This window comes from Triturus cristatus, chromosome 7 (assembly GCF_964204655.1).
Source record: "Triturus cristatus chromosome 7, aTriCri1.1, whole genome shotgun sequence".
NCBI lineage: Eukaryota > Metazoa > Chordata > Amphibia > Caudata > Salamandridae > Triturus > Triturus cristatus.
Window position 1 is genome coordinate 168,170,727 of NC_140590.1, and position 22,279 is coordinate 168,193,005.

The 22,279-nt window shown below is 40.1% G+C and overlaps 1 protein-coding gene across 1 annotated transcript in view; it reads left to right on the top strand.

Moving 5' to 3' along the window:
• Nucleotides 1–22,279, top strand: part of LOC146809134 (uncharacterized) — a 277,381-nt gene that overhangs the window by 187,734 nt on the left and 67,368 nt on the right. The window contains exons 20-21 of the mRNA XM_085615949.1: nt 1,663–2,883; nt 15,606–16,829. Coding sequence (XP_085472075.1) covers nt 1,663–2,883; nt 15,606–16,829 — 2,445 coding nt within the window. The remainder of the gene's footprint in view (nt 1–1,662; nt 2,884–15,605; nt 16,830–22,279) is intronic.

Consider the following 22,279-nt stretch of genomic DNA (forward strand, 5'->3'; position numbering starts at 1 on the left):
ACCAGCTCCTTGCCATAGGATTTTATTTGTTAATAAAGTTCAGAGCTCTCTCTGGCCAACTAAGCCTGAACTCAAAACTGTTTAACTCAGAGTACTCCTTTCACAAAATATGAGGTGTACCCCATGTAACAGTGCTATGTGGCTTAGAAATATTGTGGATCGACTGTGATGGGGGCCTCATAACATCCTTATTGCTGGGATTTCACTTTAAAATTCTAGTAACTGTGTGACATAAAAAACTCTGGTATCTAATGGTCCTTACAATAATGGCTATCATTCTACAAGTAAAGAAGACAGACAAGAAAGATTCAGTATTTTTTTTAATTCTTGATTCCATCTCAGAAGCAGCTTATTACCCTTGTCAAATACAGATAATACAGTGGGATCTCAGTAATGCTTTCACAAGTCACCAAATATAAGTCTGAAGCACCATTTCTTAAATAATAATGTAAGTAAATACATATGAAATGTATTTTCACACACTTAACAAGGACTGATAGATCATAACGAGATGATGAATTAAAAAACCTTATATATAGAAGCCAAAAACAACACAATCATATGATTAAAATTCAATATTTCCTGGATGCATGAATATTTTGACATCGACTCCAGAGACACTTGGTTAATGGAAAGAAAAAAAGGTCTAAGGCTGTCACTGAGTGGAATACATTTTGCTGTATAAAAAATATATAATTTCGTAAAACAGTAAAGAAATATATTAATTGTTTACAGAAACCCAAAAATATACATCAACATACATAGCTTGTATCATGCCTTATTCAATGCAGAACCATCCTCTGTTGCCCAGCACAAGAAATTATCAAGTCTAGCACTTAGGAGACTGAAAGAAATTGAACAGAATTGGCATGTAATAGAATGTTTGAAAGAGTTAAGTAATATTGTCTAGTATGACCTAGATATGAGCAAAATTGTCGGGCATATTACAGTCTAATCATTTGGAGGTTCTTTTCACTCATGACTACAGTTTCAAAGAAAAGGCACTGAAGATTAAAAACAAACTCAGTTTAAGCAGCAGCTATAAAAAATACATGACAGGAAGTAAAACTAACTAAGAATAGCAGCTGGAGGCCATCTTGGAATAGTTTTCTGCATATTGTATTGTTGTTTTATAGCTTCAAAATAACAGCACGATTTAGAAACAATGTACTTGCCATCTTGGAACAGTAAATCAACAATACTTTATGTACAACTTTAGTTCAGAACAACAGGGTATATTACAGCTTTGACTTGAAAAGAAATTCACTTCTATTTGCAGACTAATGTCTTGCTGCTTTACTACTATTTCATGCCAACAGGTCGAATGCAAATGTCCCACAATACAATGCAAAATCATTCTGTGCTGAACATAAAAGAATGAGATGTAAAAAAATAAACTTACTGACTGGAATGCCCTTATTGGCAAAGGCCAAGACATATTTGCTATGGTTGGTACCAATCTTTAATGGGACAGTGAGAAGAATAAATATGGAATCAATTGCGGCCCTGAATAATTAGAGATGGCTGAAATTTAATCAAGCATTCTGCCCATCATTTATGCTTTTCTGAGTGACTTGGCAATTGAATCATACATACATCCAGTTTACAATATTTAAAATACAGAGGGATATGGCAGTGATAAAGTGATTTTCTTTGTTCTAGGTGAAAAGTCGCCAGCGCCTACGGGTAATTACTTTGTTTTACCCACTCCAATAATCGATGCTGAGAAGACTGTGAAGTTTGAGTTCCAAGTCAGTGCCCAAGAACCAACCACTGTAACCATTATCTATGAACCAGCCAAGATAAAGAAAGAAGTGACCCTAGAAAAGGGGCAGACAATCATCATCACAATCAATATTCCTTCTGGGATGCTCCCGAAACATACAGGACCTGCTCCATTCATTATTACATCAGTGAATCCAATATCACTCACAGTTATCATCCACATAGGCTCCCATGTAGAGTCCATTGAGCCTGTTCCTTTGCAACAAGACGGAGTTGAGTATTATGTGCTGACACCTCCCGGGAAATCGGACCATGATAACAAGGTATTTACAATTGCCAATTTCCAAGAACCAAACAATGTTGACATCTACCTGACTGGAACTGTGGTTTACCAAGGACAAACTTACAAACCAGGAAGAAAAGTCACTTTCTCCCTCCAACCTTTTGTGGTGATCCACATGGAAAGCAAACACAATTTGTCTGGCACCAGAATCGTAGCCACAAAACCCATTACAGTATTCAGCGGCTATAGCAGTCCTGAGACAGTCAGCCCATCCTACCAAGTCTCTACTCCACTGCATCCAGTCACCCAATGGGGGAAAGAATTCTTCTTCCCTTCATTGGCAAGTCCGGGACATACTGACATGGTGTTTATTGTTGCGTCACAGGCTACCAATATACAGTATCAAGTAGGAGACCACAAGCAAAGCTTAAGCTTAAAGGCCGGGCAGGTAACCCAGATTGGAATACCAGAATTCACCACTGTCTCCATCATGGCCAATCAACCTGTTCAGGTGACATACTGCAGCACACCAGGGAAAATTGGGGACGGGTCATATGAAGCCTACTCGATCAACATCCCAGACAGTACGCAATTCGCCCCAAAGTATAAAGTTACAAGTACCCCCAATTTTGAAATGAATCGGGCAATCCTCATAGTAAAAACATCAGCAGTACCTCTAATTACCTTCGATGGAAAATCACTTTCTAATATTGAGTGGAAACCAATCCCTGGAACTGGGTACTCCATAGCAATATATGATTTCGGCAACGAGCCATCCACCCACATTGTGGAGGCACCTGGTATGCCCTTTGGACTAGTGATTATCCGTTATCCAAAGCAGCCTTCCATTGAAAAGCCAGAAGAACTCACTGGTGGTAAATACATTTTTTATATTATGCTTTTTTCTGTATTTTATGATATGTCTAGTTTACCAAGTAGTACTCTAACCACCTAGCCTGGAATGTAATTTTAGTAAAGCAATAGTCGAACAATGTGTGCTTATTGTTTAAGTGTTTCTAAGGTAATGTCCATCACAGCACTAAATACCGAACATTCAGCCAAAAAACTAGTACCAATGTGAAATCAGCACAGTGCCACTGCTAGGTACAGACAGATAGGTTTTACCTAACATGCTAGGGCATTCTTTTTGGGTAGATGGGATTAAATCAGTGCTGATAAAATACCAAATTTGTTTTTGGATATAAAGATTTGGACCTCTGATGTACACAGCAAAGAGTATTAGAGACTTCCATGAGAAAGATGGCATGTGCCTAAGTCATTTAGACATGAAAACTAGAGCTATATCCGTTTCTTATATAACATGTTCTAAGTACTGCACTGGAATTTCACAAAAAACTATGATAACCCTCGTCTACATCCAGTGGCATACTACATCATCAGGTTCCTCTTAACCACCACTGTTCTTCTTGTGCATGGGTGGCTCCTGTATAAATTGAAGGGTCCCTAAATGAAACATGTAAAATTGTAAACTGAGCTTGAATGGTAACTTAATAGACGTATGTTACAGTTCTCAATTCCTCCATGTATGGGGTAAATGTGTGGGATGTATAGTCAAAAATGCGTAGGGGTGGATCTAGATTATGTTAATTTATTCTTACCTCTCTTTCACATGCTTTAAAACTCAAAGCCACTATAGAGCAGATTACGAGTCCTTCTGATGTCATCGCCACTGTGCTTCAGCCCTATCTAGTGCCCACCCTGCCTTATCAGCATTTATCAAGAAAGATCCATTGTTTATTGGCTTCCCAACTTGAGCCTAATTGATCCTAAGTTTGGTGTTGATTGTAAGCACAACATTAAACAGTGGATGCTCCTTATTCTTAGTGGTGTATGTCTATTGGATAGTATATCCAACCTTTAATAGCTTGTAACAGGTTATTGTGGCACTGATTAACATAGTTGATCTAGGACCTTTCAGAATAATGATATTGCCAGTAATTGTGCCTATTGTTATGCATTATTCCACCATTTCCAGTCATTATAAACTGGAAGCCACAATTACGAACTGTGTGTGTAGAACCAATACACATCCCACATTGCAGTGCCACTAGACATCTTGCAGAGAAAAGCTTTGTATGTATGCATATGTAAGCGATGCTGCCACAGTGATAACCCAGCCAAAAGGCAGCAGAGGCCTGTACAGGGTCAAAGAAAATCTATGAATCATTTTGTGGTAGGAGAGGCAGCTGGTTTGTTGACTATTGAAGGATTGTGACTTAGTACTTTTCAAAGAGCAGCATTGAAGTGATCCTGATGGATACAAAGATGTTGGTCCAGATCCTGGGTACATAGATGGAAAAGGCCTGCTGCTGTTCTTTTTTTTCTTTTTTACACCTTTTGGTCTAGTGGCTGATACTGTTTTGGCTGCTGGTATACCGAGAACCATCAGAGATGGTGAGCATATCTGCAACATAACCAGGTTCATGAGTTGTGATGGCTTTTTAGATTATGCAGATGGTTTTGAAGATGGTGTATGCTGGCAAAGACAGTCTACCATTCCATCAAGATGTTGGAGACACAATCATATTTCTTCAGGCCCTGGATCAGATATGTAGCAGTATGTAGGATATCATTACGGGGTGTCTGGTTGGAGTCTTGAAAGCCATGAAACCGGGTGTTACCACCATCCAGAGACAGGAGTATTAGGGCTTCAATTACAGTCGTTTTCTGTAACAAACAGTTTCCCTTTCTTTAGAAAAGAGAAATGGTAGCCGGCTGTTTTAATATTTTGGCAATGTGTTCCATGAGGGTCAGGGTTGGTGTCCAGGGAGAATCCATGTGACTTGGCATTCGATGGGAGTTGGAGTTCGAATCCATCAGCTTCATGTCATTCAGCCAGTTTGTAATGTTTCTTATTTGTTGTTCTTCTGTATGTATGTGGTACTGCTATAGTGTGAACCTAGCAAAAAGGTAGTGAATCACTGTACATTGTCAAAAACAAGCATAACGTCAACGAGTATTAGCAGAGGAAGCTGGGTTGTGGATTATAATGCATTTACTGCAGTGTTGTTTTAATGGGTCGGTCCTGAAAGATACAGAGATTTTGTTTGAGATCCTGGGCGCATAGATGGAAATGTTCCTGGCAAGTAACAGGAATTCTGTCTTGGTTGTGTTGAGCTTCAGTTAGGTGCTAAACATATGGGTCTGGGTAATGTGCAGACAGTGTGCGAGGAATTGCATGTCTGAAGTGGAGGAGACTTTCAAGTAGAGTTGTGTATCACTACCATATTGGTGAATCTTGCTGCTGCTATCTGTAAATAGAGCACCAAGTGACTTCATATAAATGTTGAAGATGACACAAGATAGTTGACGGATATGTGAACATCAGTTATGCATTTGGCACATTGCTCTTCCTCTATAAGCAAGTGGCACAAGAACCTGACAAAACTCCTCCCTACAGAAATTGTAATTACTTTTTCATGCAATTATTTTTAAATCTGGCCTCGTTGAATATGCAAGTTGCTGACAAAAAGATTAAAATGTTTAAGAAACTTCAATCAATCAATCAATGGAATTATAGAGTTCTTCTTGTTATCCATGCAGGTATTCTGGCGCTGGCTGGGTCCAGTTGATTAGCCGAGTAGCCAGGCCTTCAGGGACTTTCAGAACTCTAGAAAATATTGGGAGGTCCGGAGAAGAAAGGGTAGCTCATTCAATGTCTTTGCTGCTAGGTAGGAGAAGGAGCAGCCTCCATGTCGCTACATCGGATGCCAGGGGTGAGGGTTACAGTAAGGGAAGTGGAGCAGCGGTGTCTGGTGGACTGATGGAAGTTCAGGCGGTGGTGCAAGTAGGCAGGCCCACAGTTGTATAGGACGTTGCATGCATGGGTCAGGACCTTGAACTGGCATCTTATCTGTATTGGGAGCTACTGAAATTCTCTGCAGTAGAGCGTGATGTGGGATTATCTAGGGAGATCCAGGATGAGTCTGGCCATGGCATTCTGTATGGTCTGTAGTCAGGGGAGAAGGTAAGTTGCCATCCCTGCATACAGAGGATTGCCATATTTCAGTTCACTGGAGATGAGGGCCTGGATGATGGTAAGTGTTGACCTTTGTGGTAGCCATTTGAATATCTCACAAAGCATGTGGAGGATGAAGAAGCAGGAGGATGAGACGGGGTTGACCTGAGTCGTCATGGTTAGCTTGTTGTCTAGAATGATGCTTAGGTTCCTAGCATGGTTATTGGGGGCAGGAGTAGGTCTGAGTTTTGAGGGCCAACAGGAAACGTCCCATGGGAAGATTTTGTTTCCAAAGATTAATACCTCTGTCTTATTCGTGTTCAGCTTCAGTCAGTTCTCCTTCTTCCAGTTGGTGACAGATCATGCAGTTGTGGACGTTGATCTTCGTGCTGTCTTCGCAGAGGGAGAGGATGAGTAGTGTGTTGTCGGCATAGGATATGATGTTGAGTCCATGGGTTTTTACAATGCTGGCCAGAGGTGTCAAATAACTGTTGAAGAGGGCTGGGCTGGGTGAGGATGCTTGTTGTAATCCACCGATGATTTCTTTGGGTTCAGAGATAAATGAGGAAAGGCAGACTTTTTCTATTCTTCCGGTCAGGAAAGAGGGGATCTATGTTAGAGTGGCTCCTTGAATTCCTATGTTGTGCAGCCTTGTGATGGGTTGTGGTCGGAGACTGTATCAAAGGCTCCCAAGAGTACTAGTAGGATCAGAGTCGTAGTCTCTCATTTGTCAAGTAGGGCTCAGATATTGTTGCTAACTTCTATGAGGGCTGTCTCAGTATAATAGTTGATGCAGAATCCGGATTTGGAGAAGTCAGGTACGAGGTTTCATTCCAGATGAGTAGAGTTGTTGGTTGAAGGCTTTTTCTAATACATTGGCTGTAAAAAGAAGCAGGGAGAACAGTCGGTAGTTGTTGTGTTTACTGGGTCTGCCGATAGTTTCTTTAGTAGGGCGTTGACTTCTGCAGGTTTCCAGTCCCCGGGGAAGGTGCCTGTGGTAATTGAGGTGTTGAACTAAGTGGTGAGTACGTTTCGGATTCTGGCTTCTCCTAGTTTGAAGGTGTGGTGCGGGCATGGTTTGGTTGGGACCCCTGAGTGGACCGAGTTTATGACGTAAGCAGTGTCCTGTGGGGAGGGCTGGCTCCATTGGCTTAGTTGGATGTCTGTGATGGTAGCAGAGTTGTTTTGTTGATTGACGAAGTCATTGGCCTTGGACTTTGGTATTTTAAGTTTCTGAAGATATGGACAATCTAGTTGTGGAAGAAGTTAGCAAGGTTGTAGCAGAGTTCCTGTAAAGGGGTAATGTTGTATATTACAGCTGAGGGGTAAGAGAATTATGTGATGATATTGAAGATTCTTTGGTGTTATTGGAGCTTGGTTCGATGTGTGAGGCTAAGGTCTTTGTCGTTAATCTTCTCAACTGTCTGCGGTAGAGATCAAGGGCTGTCTTGAAGGAGGTCTTGTCGAGCATGTCCTTGCTGACTCCCAATCTCGTTTCCAGTTGTTTAAAGCATTGCTTAACAGTTCTGAGGCCTCAGTGTGCCAGCTAGCCTGCATGGTGGACCTTTTGTGGGTGTTCCTGCCAATGGGAGCGATGCTGTTGGCACAGTTTGTAATCCAAATGTTATAGTTTCTGACATTCTGAACAAGGTTGTTGGAGAATATTGGGTGAGTGGTGTTAAGGGCCTTGATGCATGTGTCCTTTAAGACTTTGGCCCAGCTGCAGTGGGGTCCTTTGGGCAGACTGGGGTGGAAGTCCATGAGCTGGTGATGTTGAAGTGGATTTTGGAGTGGTCGGTTAAGGTTAGTTCCATTGCGTAGCTGTACCTGATGTGGTCACTGGAGGTGAAGATGGTGTCTAGCATGTGGCCTGGGGAATGTCTCAGGTCATGCACAAGTTGGGTGAATCCGATGTTATTCCTGCTGTCAAGGAGGTTGGTAGTGTTGATTCCATTGTGGTCGTTGAGATGGAAGTTGAGGTCACGGGGTAAACCAGTTGTTGGAGTCTATGGTGAGGGGGGCAATGAAATCGGCAACGAAGTTGCCAAAGGCTGATTTAGGGCTTGTAGCCAGCTTTTTGCCATAATATTTTATTTGTTAATAAAATGCAGAGCTCTCTCTGGCCAACTAAATCTCACCTTAAAATGTTTTCACTTACAGTAATCCTTTCACAAAGTGCAAGGTGTACCCCATGCAACAGTGCTATGTGGCTTGGAAATATTGTGGATCCGCTGTGATGGAGATCTCGTTATTGCTGAGATTTCATTTTAAAATTCTATTCAACCTGTAACAAAATAAATCTTGCAGCTAACAGCCCTTGCATTAATGGGTACGATTCAACCAGTAAAGAAGACAGACAAGAAAGATTTAGTATGTATTTAACTTCTTGATTTTATCTGAGCAGAAGCTAATTGCCCAATTCAAATTCAGATAATGCAGTGGGATCTCAGTAATACTCATCATTATCATCAAATAACTTTATTTGGTTATTTGTTTCAAACCATCAGAGCATACAAAAATAGAACAATCATCAGTTTACAATCTAAAAATATAAAATAAGAATGCATTTCCGATGCTTGATTAAAATATACCATAAAAAGGTGGTTGATAAAAACCCACATTAAAAAAGACAAACTTCAGTACAACCGTCCATCTGATAACCACACCACTTACAAGGACAATAAAAAGAGGAGCTTGAACGCAAACACAATACATTAATTTCATTGTCCAACGTATCACAATCGGGAGCGTTTAATATTGCAATGCGACCTAAGGTAAAAGCTTCTGCCGGGTTATCCAGAAGGCAACTAGGAAGCGACTAACAGCAAAAACTATTGGCCCCAATACGTCAGTTTTTAAGATTCTGTATGCAATCTGATATTGCCTGACTCCAAGGTTTAGGCAAATTGATCTTATCCACCTCCTGAGTATCTGTTGGTATTTAGGGGAAAGGAAAAGTACATGGGGCATATTATCAAGCACGGCATTAAAATTATCGCCCCTTTAGCGGCAGAAAACTGCAGCTAAATCGGCGATAATGGGCTTGATAATATGCCGCAGAGAAGTCCATTCGAAGCCCATGTTGACACCAGAACATGGGCTTCTATTGGAATTCTTTCTGCAGCATTGATCATCAGTATCTTCCTCATAGAGTTACAGTAGTCAGTGAGCTGAGGGGTTGTCCACAATTGCAACTAATAGGTTAGGAGTTTCAAGGAAGACATATCACCTATTCTCTTCATCCCTAGATCACAAAATAAGGGAATCAATGGGGTGGTGATGGTTATCGAAATGAGTGACCTGGCAAAGATATTTTCACAGATCGTTAATTCATTTATACTAGTATGGCCCCATATCTCTGCTCCATACAGCGCTCCACTTTGGGCTTTGGCACGATAAACTCCCATTGCGGGGGTTAGGGATTGAGTGTATGACTGTTTATGGAATCTAGACATATGACATAAGACAAGGTAGCTCCTGTCTAACTGATGTTCTAAGAGACTCACTCAGTCTTATGCCAAGATAATCAAAATGCTTTACCAGCTCAAGAGGTTCACATGCAATCCTGATCTCACGTAGTCCTCCCCCACTTTCCCGAATACCATATATTTTGTTTTAGCAGTGTTGAGTTCCAAACCTCTGTCCCTGCAAAAGTCTAAAAATGTATCCAATAAAATTTGCAGACCTATGGGTGTTGTGGATATTAGTAAAGAATCATCTGCAAAGAGCAGGATTGGGACTTTCGCACCATTCAGTAATACTTTCACAACCCCTTAAATATAAGTCTGAAGCCCCATCTCGTATTATTATAAGTGTACGCCAACACATGGAATTTATTTTCCCACACTTAACAGAGAGTGATAGATCATAATGAGATGATGAATTAAAAAAACGTATTCAAAGAAGCCAAAAGGTACACAATCATCTGCTTAAAATTGAATGTTTCCTGGATGCATGACTATTTTTACATCGACCCCAGAGAAACTCAGATGATTAAAAGAAAAAAGGGTCTAATGCTGTCATTCAGTGGCATACATTTCGCTGTACATAAAATTTTTAAAAACTTGGCAAAGAAGTAAAGAAATATATTAAGTGTTTACAGAAACCAAAAAATATACATCAACATACATAGCATGAATCATGTCTTATTCAATGCAGAATTACCCTCTATTGCCAAGCGCTAGGAATTATCAAATGTAGCACTTAGAAAACTGAAAGGAATTGAAAAGAGTTGGCATGAACTAGAATGTTTGAAAGAGTTAAGTAATATTGTATAGTATGACCTTGATATGAACAAAATTTCCAGCATGCTACATTCGAATAGCATGAAGAATTTTTTCACTCATGAATACAGTTCCAATGAAAAGTTACTGCAGATTAAATACAAACTCAGTTTAAGCAGCAGCTTTAAAAATCCATTTTTTGTATTTATTTTTATTTCTATTAGGATTCAGGTATTGCAGTATCATAGATATAACGTGTAGTACATATTCATCAAAATGACACATAGGAATCTTCAATACATATATGAATTTCATATTATATAAATAAAGTAAATACACAGGGTATACAACTTACAATGAGAGGATATCATCATAACAAAAAATACTATTAATACTATAAATGCAGTTGACTTAAAACTAGATTAAAAAAAAAGAGAATAGCTCATACAGTACCTGCAATAGGATAAGGGAGAAGAGCTTAACTTATGTAATCAGCCCCTTTCAAACTGCTCCTACATCTTCAGATTGGACATATTGTCCCCAGTGTTTCTCGAATCTCCTCACTCCCCCAGTACATATGTATATAACTGTTCACTGGTTCTGAATCGTCTCATTTTCTGTAGCCAGCCTTTAATTGAGGGAATTACCTGAGTTCGCCAATTTTGAAGTAAACGGGATCGAGCTACAGCTGTTGCAATATATACTAATTTTACTCACTTGTTGGACAGGTCCAAAACCGGGTCATACCTTACAACTCTCAGCCAAGTAGTTGAAGCCAAATTGACCCTCCATTCACTTACAAGATACTGAAATATTTCAGTTGAGAATCCCTGTATGGATGAGCAAGGGCTGATTACATGCGTTCAATTTGCCGCGGAATGCCGTATAAACCAGGAACAGTTACCTGGGAGGGCAGGATTAATGTATTTTTAAAAAGCTGTGGTTCTATCTAGAAGCCATTTAGAAAGAAAAGTATCCAACACCAATTGGCCCCTCTTAACACACTGAAATTTAATATATTGACTTCCTTCCACATCATATTTGTCATTTCAAGGCCTTCATATTTGTCCCATTATATTATTGCTTTTTGGGCGGATTCAGGGCCTTTACATACCAAAAGCATTCTGTTCTATTCCCCTGTCCTTTTCTAAACCCCATCATCTCTTAGAGTAGATGACACCTCTCTGCTACTAAGGATCTGACCAAGATCCAATTCCAGAAAATCTTTATTGAGTATTCTAAATGAGCCAGAGAGGAGAAAGTCCTCCTGTATACGCTGTCTTACTTCCACTAAGTTTTGCCATCTATCTCCCATAAGGAAGTCCGATACTTTTCAATATCCTGCTTTACCCCACTTTTGAACACTTTTGGGTGAAAGCTCCCCCCCCCCGGACCTATATCAACCACAGCCAAGGGTGTTGCTGCATTGATCTGGGGAATGGAGTATCTCCTATTGAGATCCACGCGTTTCCGAAAGAGCACTATCTTATAGCACACTCTTTTAGGAAGCTTAGCCGTCTTTAGTGCGTCCCAAATATTGAAAATCAACCCCATAAAGTTATTTATAAAAAGGCACCGAGTATCTTTGTATTAAACCTAGATATGTATTGTGCAAAATAAGCAGAATAGTAATCTCTGAGATTTTGGAGCGCCAACCCTCCATTCTCCTGTGATTCATATAAAGTGCCTTGTGCAATTCGAGGTAATTGTTTTTGCCAAATAAAAGATGAGAACATGGACTCAACAGCTTTAAAAAAAAAGAGGTAGTTAACACTCATGGGATATCAGAGAATTAGAAATTAAATGAAAAAGGGACTAACATTTTGATTAGGGAAACTCTCCCTCAGATAGTCAAAGGGAGAGAATTCCACCAAGAGAAAACATTTTCTACATTTTTAAAGTTATGAACCCCAGTGTACCCAATATTGCCCTAGGTAGTTACAAGACCTTTCAATCAATCAATCAATCAATCAATCAAGGGTTTATATAGCGCGCTACTCACCAGTGAGGGTCTCAAGGCATTGTTCCACATAACGTACTTGGTGCTGACCTTTTACCCAGTTAGGTGCTGCATAAATATTATGTGGTTTTCTCCGAAAACTAAACAAATTTATTATGCATGAGGATTCTCAGTGTCACAGCAGGATTACCATCTTCTGCATCATAACTCTGTATAAGGGTCATCACTATCGCCATCCTTGGCTGACAATCCCACAGTACCATGACACATCTAGGTAACACCCCTGAGGATAACATTTGGGTATTTAAGCACCACATCGCCGCTGGGCAAAGGAGAGGAGGAAGACTTACATGCTGACATGGTACGTTGAGGTCCCTGCACGCAGATACTCTAGCACGCAGTGGTCTGGCATTTCTCACGGCGTGTCCAACTTGAGGGGGTGGCTCTATCCTAGGGGGATTCTTGGCTATACATCTACATACATGCTAGGTACACTTAGGTACAACTAGTTAGGGTTTGCATCATAGGAGTACGCTTTATTACTGTCATGTACCTATATGCCTGCATATATCCATTGTGTTAGCACTCTGGTAGAATTCTACCTTTTATATTTAATCTATTGGTGCTTGTAATCGTATATATCTGTTGGTGTCTCATGGTTGTTTCAGCACACTTATTTTACACTAGAATGACGCTGGTCCCCACCATTTATTTTGGGTATCTTTCTGAGACAAAGGGAGCATGAGTAACTAAGCGAAAAGTACTGTACTGTTTCCATGATCCCTGAGGGGTCAGGGTTGTTATGTTCAGTAGTTGCCAGAAACTATTTGTTCCTTGGTAAGAGGGGCACATAGTCTCACTGTGAGCTAGCTGGTCTACCGATGATCATATGTTTCGGGGGTGTCTGGAATCAGTCTGGACACCAATTCCTTAATTTATGTTGTCTAAACGCGCAGATCCTATATATAGAGAGAAATTAAGGTCATACAAATCTTCGATCTTAAAAGAGAACCTTATGCCTAAATAGCGCTTTGGTTGGGAATTAACACATACAGCCATATCTGCACACAGCCACAGAGTATGATATCCGTCTTCCTCTTACTGATTCTATACCCTCTCAGTGCCTCATACTGAGCAAAACCTCAAAAAGCTTTTTCTCTCCTTCCGACTGTCTAAAATGAACATGATGTCATCAACATATAGTTTTATCTTGTGCATTTGTGGGAATACATTTGCTTGGATTGCTCTAGCTAGTGGCTCAATGAAGAAAGCAAATACAATTGGGGATAATGGACACACCTGCCTTGTGCCAAGTAAATACCTTTATTTGCCCCACTTCTACTGAGTTAATTATGATACCTGCTTCGGCCTTACAATACATTTTATACCAGTGATCGGGAGGTATTAAAATACATGATGGGAAGTAAAACAAATTAAGCATAACAGCTAGTGGTCATCTTGGAACAGTATTGTGCATAGTGCAGTGTTTTTTCATAGCTTCAAAATAATAGACTGATTTAGAAACAATGTGCCTGCTATCTTGGAACGGTAAATCAACAATACTTTATGTACGTCTGTAATACTGAACAACTGGGTGTATTATAGCCTTGACTTGAAGAGAAATTCACTTCTATATTTTAGACTAATATCATGCTGCTGTACTACTATTTCATGCCCACAGGTAGAATGAATAGGTCCTGAAATACAATACAAAATCATTCTGTGCTAAACATAAAAACATGAGTTAGGGACTGGAATGCTTTTATTGGAAAACACTAAGATATATTTGCTATGGTTGTCACCAGTCTTTAGTGGGACAGTGAGAAAAATAAATATAGACTTGATTGTTGGCCTTAATAATTAGAGATGGTCGAGATTTATTCAAGCATTCTGCCCATCATTTATTTGTTTTTCTAAGTGATTTGAAAGGTGAATCATACATTCTTACTTCATGAATATTTGCCTACTGAGAAAATGGATCAAAACTAGCAATCCCATAGTGCTTCAGCTCACCTTCTCAACATAATTTTATATAGAACAGACTCAAATACTTATAGGTATTGATTTGCTCTCTCTTCCACCATTGAAGGAATCTGAAGTATCACAAGCAAGCAAAGCAGTGCATTCTTTGCCCATAATTCAGTGAAATGATTCCTCATGACAAACGAGGTGAAGGTTAGATAACTTGTGTGAGACATTCATTTTTTCTCCTCTCACAAACTCCTTCCAGTAATAGAGAAGGATGAAATAAAAGAGGATCTATGAAAAGAAAAAATCCAAACCTAAACAACTGGACTACCAGTTGTGGCAATGAAACACACTTGTTTTCAGGTAGATGTGCACATGCGATTATATGAAATGCTGTCACTAACAGGGCAAAGGAACTCATAACTGAGTGGGCTAATCCTCATTATACACTGTGTCATTGGTAGAAGCAGAATATGACTACAGGCTTTAACAAAGTGAAATAACAACCCGCTCAAAAAGTTTTATAGGCTGTGATTAACATATAGGCTTTTAACAAAAAAGGTTGCCTCCACTGCCTTTGGCATTACTTTTTATTATGAACGGATAAGACCTACAGCATCTGACAGTTCATTTCCAAGTGAACTAATCAGGCCTACAAAGTGGAATAAGAACTCTCTTTTTTAATGGGAGCACATGCCTTGTCTCCAATCTAAAGCTAATAGAAAATAAAATGAACATGTTGGTGGTCTTTAAACCTCACCGCAAAAATGCTTTTCAAAGCTCTTTTTCTGGTTATCTCATACAGTCAAGTGACACCTGTCATGTAAAGCCCATAATGATGAACATGTAAACTAATAAAGCTATTTATTAAAAGATGATATAATCAAAAAATACAAATGCGCTAGGATAAAGTGGGTGTGTCATGTTTTAATCATTGTAACATCATCTGCTTTGTTGAGAACTAGGATGTATCATTTCAGTAACATCTGGAATTGGAAAGATATAGGGTGTGCTAAAATGATTGTACTAGTAAAAAGTCAGTGTGTAATGAAAACTTGAGTTGAACGGTAATTCACTTCCTGATTGCACACTACTGGTTTTTTGCACGAATAATATTTAATGCACACATGTCAAACGAAATGGTCCAGCAATAAAATGCAGTCAATGCTAAAAATAGAAAAATTAGAAAAACATGATGGAGAAAAAAAATCACATTTGGAGATGGAATACCACCATTGGCAAATATCAAGACATATTTGCGATGGTTAGTCCCAGTCTTCAGGGGAACAAAGAGAAAAAGAACTATAGACTTAAGTGCAACCCCGTATAATTAGAAGTGGCTAAGATTTAATCATGCATTCAATCAATTACTTTTTAGTTTTTCTGAAAGAGTTGCTTGTTAAATCATACTCTATATTTTACAATTCAGAGGGATGGGCTAGTGATGATGTGATCTTTTTCTTCTAGATGGAAAGTCACCAGGCCCTGTGGGGACCGACTTTGTTATTCCCACCCCAACAATCCATGATGAGAAGAATCCTGTGAAGTTTGAGTTCGAAGTCACAGCCCAACAGCCAACAACTGTCACCATCATTTATGATCCAGCCAAATTAAAGAAAGAGGTGACCCTACAAAAGGGGCAGACGACCAAGATCACAATCAATATTCCTCCTGGGATGCTGCTGAAACATACTGGAGCTTCCCCATTCATTATTACATCGGAAAATCCAATATCACTCACAGTTATCATCTACATAGGCTCCCGTTCTGAGACAATTGAACCTGTTCCTTTGCAACAACAGGGAGTTGAGTATTATGTGCTGACACCTTCTGGGAAATCAGGTGATGATGATAAAGAATTTTCAATTGGCAACTTCCAAAAACCAAACAATGTTGACATCTACCCAACTGGAACTGTGGTTTTCCAAGGCCAAACTTATAAACCAGGAAGGAAAATCACTATCTCCCTGAAACCTTTTGAGGTAATCCTCATAGAAAGCAAAGACAATTTGTCAGGCACCAGAATTGTAGCTACAAAGCCCATTGCAGTATTCAGCGGCTATAGCAGTCCTGAGACAGTCAGCCCATCGTACCAAGTCTCTACTCCACTGCATCCAGTCACCCAATGGGGGAAAGAATTCTTCTTCCCTTCATTGGCAAAACCGGGAAATACTGACATGGTGTTTGTTGTTGCGTCCCAGCCTACTAATATACAGTATCAAGTAGGGGACCACAAGCAAAGCCTAAGCTTGAAGGCCGGGCAGGTAACTGAGATTGAAATGCCAGAATTCACCACTGTCTCCATCACAGCCAATCAACCTGTCCAGGTGACATATTTCAGCACACCAGGGAAAACTGGGGACAGCTTATATGAAACCTACTTGATCAACATCCCAGACAGAACCAAATACGCCCCAAAGTATAAAGTTACAACTAACCCATATTTTGAAAAGAATCGGGCAATCCTCATAGTAAAAACATCCGCAGTGCCTCTAATTACCTTCGATGGAAAATCACTTTCTAAGATTGAGTGGAAACCTATCCCTGGAACTGGGTACTCCATAGCAATATATGATTTTGGCAACAAGCCTTCCACCCACATTGTGGAGGCACCTGGTATGCCCTTTGGACTAGTGATCATCCGTTATCCAAAGCAGCCTGCCAATGAAAAGCCAGAAGGACCCAGTGATGGTAAACTAATTTTTTATGTAATGCTTTTTTGTGTATTTTATGATGTGTCTAGTTTACCAAGTAGTATTCTAGCCACTTAGCCTGGAATGTAATTTTAGAAAAGCAATAGTGGTAATGATGTGTGCTTATCATTTAAGTGTTTCTAAGGAAATGTCCGTCACAGCACTGAATTGCGACCTTTAAGCTAAAATCAAATTCTGATGGGAAAATAGCACAGTGCTTCTACTTTATACATACATATTGGTTTTAACTAGTTAACTAGTGGTTTATACTAGGGCATTTCTGTGGGGTACAGGAAATTAAATCAGTGCTGAAGATATATCAATTTTTTCAGATGGAAAGTTTATGGCCTCTGATAATACATAACAAAAAGTACTGGAGGCTTCCCTGAGGAACATGGGATGTACACACCTCATTTAGACTTGAGAACTATAGGTATATATATTAGTTATTTTAGACCAATCATCCTTAGGTTGGTCTTTACCCAACTCGTTTGCATGCCTACCTTCTCTTTTTTGCTGATTCTCTTTGTTGGCCTTAGGACTCTGAGCACCTTACCTCTGCTGACCAAGGCTAAAGTGCATATGCCTGTTTCCTCAATATGGTAATATTGGTATATAAAAAATTGGCACATTTAGGTTACTTGCCAGTCCCTTTTAGAGTGTAATACCATATGCCCTGGGCCTGTACCCTAAATGCTACTAGTGGGCCTGCAGCACTCATTGTGTCACCCACAAAACAAGACTTTCAAACCTATCTCATGCCTGCCACTGCAGGGCCTGTGTGTGCAGTTTACTGCCACTTTGACTTGGCATTTAAAAACCCTTTGCCTAGCCTAAACCTCCCCTTTTAATACACATAAGTCACCTCGAAGGTAGGCCATAGGTAACCCATAAGGCAGTTCGCTGTGTAACTAAAAGGTAGGGCATGTGCTTTTCAGTTTTCCATGTCCTTGAGTGAAAAACACCTACATTCAATTTTCACTTCTCTGAGGCCTACTCATCTAATAGGTTAACATTGAGAATGTCTTTATACTCTTTTACGTTGTAATTCCTGATTAGAAATGATGCATCATGTTTTTTAACTTTGGAATGATAATGATAAATCCTCATGATAAATCCTCTTTACTGGTAAAGTTGGATTTAACATTACTGTTTTAGATATGCCCAATTTAGAACGTGGACATTTCTCTGCTCTCACTGCTCTTTGTGACTGCAGCCTGACTCCAATACACATTTGTGTTGGTTGACAGCCTCGTTTTGTGCATTTCCTCTAGACAGCCACAACACAGAATGGTTAGGTGCGTCTGAATTATCATCTTTATTCTGAAGGCTCTTCTTGGGCAGGGAGGGAGGGGGGAGCTGACACTTACACCTGAATAGGCAGTGTCCTGTTAGATCACAAAGGGCTGAGTACCCCGTACTGATAGTCTGTGGCCGGGGCTGGGATCAAAGGACCTCTTTGCACTACAAGGACACTTGATGGAAGTATTGTGCATATTGTCTTGTTGTTGTTATAGCTTCAAGGTAACAGACTGATTTAGAAACAATGCGCTTGCTATTTTGGAATGGTAAATCAACAAAACTTTATGTACAACTGTAGTACTGAACAACCAGGTGCATTATAGCCTTGACTTGAACAGAAATTCACTTCTATATTGTAGACTTATTCTTGCTGCACTACTACTAATACATGCCCACAGGTCGAATGAAAAGGTCCTGCAATACAATACAAAATCATTCTGTTCTAAACATAAAAACATGAAATGGAAAAAAATAAGCTTAGGGACCTGAATCCCTTATTGGCAAAGGCCAAGACATATTTACTATGGTTGGCACTAGTCTTTAGTGGGACAGTGAGACAAATAAATATGTACTCGATTGCTGCCCTAAATAATTAGAGATGGCTGAGATTTAATCAAGCATTCCGCTCATAATTTATTTGTTTTTCTGAGCGATTTGCCAGGTGAATCACACATACTTGCTTCATGAATATTTGCCTGTTGAGGGCAAGGATCAAAATTAGCAATCCCACAGTGCTTCTGCTCACGCTCTCAACATACTTTTATATAGAACACACTCAAATATTTACAGCTATTGATTGCCTAAATTTGCACTCTCTTCCACCATTGAAGGAATCTGAAGTATCACAAGCAAGCAAAGCAGTGCATTCTTTGCCCCTGCTTTATTGACATAATTTCACATGAAAAATGAATGATACACTAACAGCTAATTTCTTTCCAGAAGGGCCTTCTGTGGTGAAGGTTAGATAACTTTTGGGGCCACTTGTTTTTTTCTCTTCACACAAACTCCTTCTAGTGGACCTAGACCTCTGTAAAAGACAAAGCTGCCCCATTAACCCCTTCAGTGCCCGCCCCTTTCCCCGCCCTGTGCCAGCCGTTTCATTAGCGGGCGGGGTTTGTGACGAGCTGGTCTCGTCATGGGCACAGCGCAACCGCGGCCCATGACGAGACCAGCTCGTCACGGGCATTGAGGAGGTTAAAGTTAAAATCATGCTCATTCTTCCAAAGCTCAGGATGCAAAGATAGACCTGGAGAAGATGAACTGCTTGATCTAAGGGATAAAGTATAATTGATTGAGAGGTGAGAGGTTTTCTTATTTTCAGATACTCAAACAAATCATACTCAAACTTTTATGCTGGAATCCAAAACCTGAAGAAAGAAATAGTACTTTCACCGCAGACTAAGCAAATCTGCCGACTTGAGAATTAATGATAAATATTGTTAACGCATCTCACTGTCACAAAAAAACGAAAGGTGAATTGCATTTGGTACCTCTCCTCTCCATTTCTGAAATTGTGCAAATAGAGTCATCTCACAATTTCATTAATATCTAAAATAAAAGTTGAGGGAATTACCAAACTCAAGTTGAAATGTTAATTTGACAGTTGAAAAAGTGCAAAAAACCAAAAAGAAATTATAGAGAGGTTTGCATAGTAACATTATAATCGCATGAGATGACAAATAACACTGGCAAACTGTCCAAAGAAACCATACACCTACACTATCTTTTAGTTTTGAATATTTCATGGATGCATGCATATTTTATATGGTAAATTTCTTAGTTTTTATTTTCCAACACAATATTACCCCAGTAAGATTATTGTGACCATGAGCCCCAAGTGGTAGTACAGTTGCAAACATTATTTTCCGTTACATACAATTCATCTTGTAGGATGCATGTAAAATTTGACTTCAAAGAAGCTCAGTTGATGGAAAGGATAAACGTTCTAAGACTGTCACTCAGCATAAGCATACATTCTTCTCCATATAAAACTGTACATTGGTGACAAAGAGAAGAAATATATGAACTATTTGCAGAAGCAAAAAAATATATGTCAGCATACAAAGCATGTATTAAGTCTTATTAACTGGAACATCATCCTCTTATGCAGACCATTAGGAACTACCACATCTAGAAATTAGGAAAATGGAAAGAAGTGAAAAGTGTGAGAAAGTGCTAGACAGTTTGAAATATGTAATAATGTGCATTATACACTTGATATGAACTGCAGCAACCCACAATTACACTTCAATAGCTTGGAGAATTGTTTCAGCCATGAATTCAGTTCCAAAGAAAAGTTACCCCATATTCATGATGGGAGGTAAAACAAATTGAACCCAGAAGCCAGTGGCCATCTTGGAACAGCATTCTGAATATAGCGTCACTGTTTTATACCTTAAAAAGTACCCCATACAGGAACAATGTGTTTGCCGTCTTGAAATTGTAAAACAATGATACCTTGTGCACAATGCTTTTCAATGAGGATCACTGTAAACATTACAGTGGGTGCCACCTTGGAATGGAACTGAGCATAGTGCATCACTGTTAAGCGATCCAGGCATGAAGAGACATTTGTAAAGAGTATGACTACCCAGGGGCATCCCAGCGCTGGTAGCAGCCGAAGAAGGGAGTTTCACCAACTAAGGGAATAGCAACGTTTTTAGCAATTTACGGAAGGCTAGGTGGTTGGTTTCTTTACGTAGATGGGAAGGGAGGGAGTTCCAGAGCTTGGCCCGTTAAAAGAGAATTGCCGACCCCCGCTTCTGGCTTTCCTGATCCTGGGGACAGTGACAAGGTTCATAGTCTCTGAACGAAGACTTCTGTTGGACCGGTAGAACTGAATGGCGCTGTGGAGAATGGCGGGACCTGTTACAGCTAGAGACTTGTGGATAATGCATAAAGCTTTGAAGTTAATTATCTCCCGGTTGCCCAGTTTTGTATAGTCTGAAATTTGGAGAGGGTAGCGGCAGGAGCACCCAGATAAAGGGCGTTCCCGTAGTCCAACAGGGACAGGATAAGGGCCTGGACCATGATTTTTCTTGCCTGGAAAGGAAGGAGGGGAAGAACCTTCCGAATCATTTTCAGGATACCATAGCACGTGGCCGCCGTCTTCCGTGCTTGTACTTTAAATGTGAGGTCTTGGTCGATCCAGACACCCAGGCTTTTTAACTGGGGTTTAGGGGTGGGGGTTGAGCCGAGAGTGGTCAGCCAGATTGAGTTTAGATCAAGGGGGGAGCGATTGCCCAAGTTCATTATTCGCTTTTTTCCCCATTCAATTTCAGGAAGGACTGATTCATCCAGTTGGCAATTTTTTCTAAGCATGGGCGCAGACTGTGGGGGGAACTTTCGGCTCTATTAAGCCCAATCACAAGTTGTGTGTCATCTGCGTAGGTGACTATGTGTACTCCAAAAAGTGATACCACCTCTGCTAGGGAGCATGTGTAAACGTTGAAAAAGGTGGGTCTCAGGGAAGATCCTGTGGTACTCCACAACAAAGGGGCATCTGTTCACCTCGTTGTCAAAGATCTGAAAGGATCTGTTACTCACGAAACACTGTAGCCATGACAGAGCAGTTCCGGTAACTCTCAGTTTTCTGAGCATATGTACCAGCATATGATGGTTTACTATGTCAAAAGCCTGCTGAGGTCCAAGAGAACGACCACAGCAGTGCCTCCGGAGTCCACTATCTTTCTTGACTCTTCCACGACTGATAGCAAAGCCGTTTCATTTACCTGGAGAGGTCGGAAGCCTGTCTGGGACCGGTGGAGAAGTTTGTGGGTCTCTAGGAAAGAGGACAGTACCGAATTGAAATATTTTTCAACAATTTTGCTGACCCCTGGGAGCAATGATATGGGGCGGTAGTTTCCCAAATTAGAAGGATCAAGGCAAGGGACCACTCCAGTAGAGAATGAGGTATTAATCAACTCTAAGATGACAGGGGAAACAACTCCTGCCACCTGTCTCAGTATCTTTAAAGGGGCTGGATCTTTAAGCGACCCACTTTTTACCTGAGTCAGGAGGCTTTCTAGTACTAGCATTTCCATCACCGGGATGGTTTCCAAAAAAGGCTGATTGCTGTGAGTATGGAGGGAAAATGTACAATCTTTAATAGGGGGAAATTAGGTGATATTTTTTCAATTTTATTGA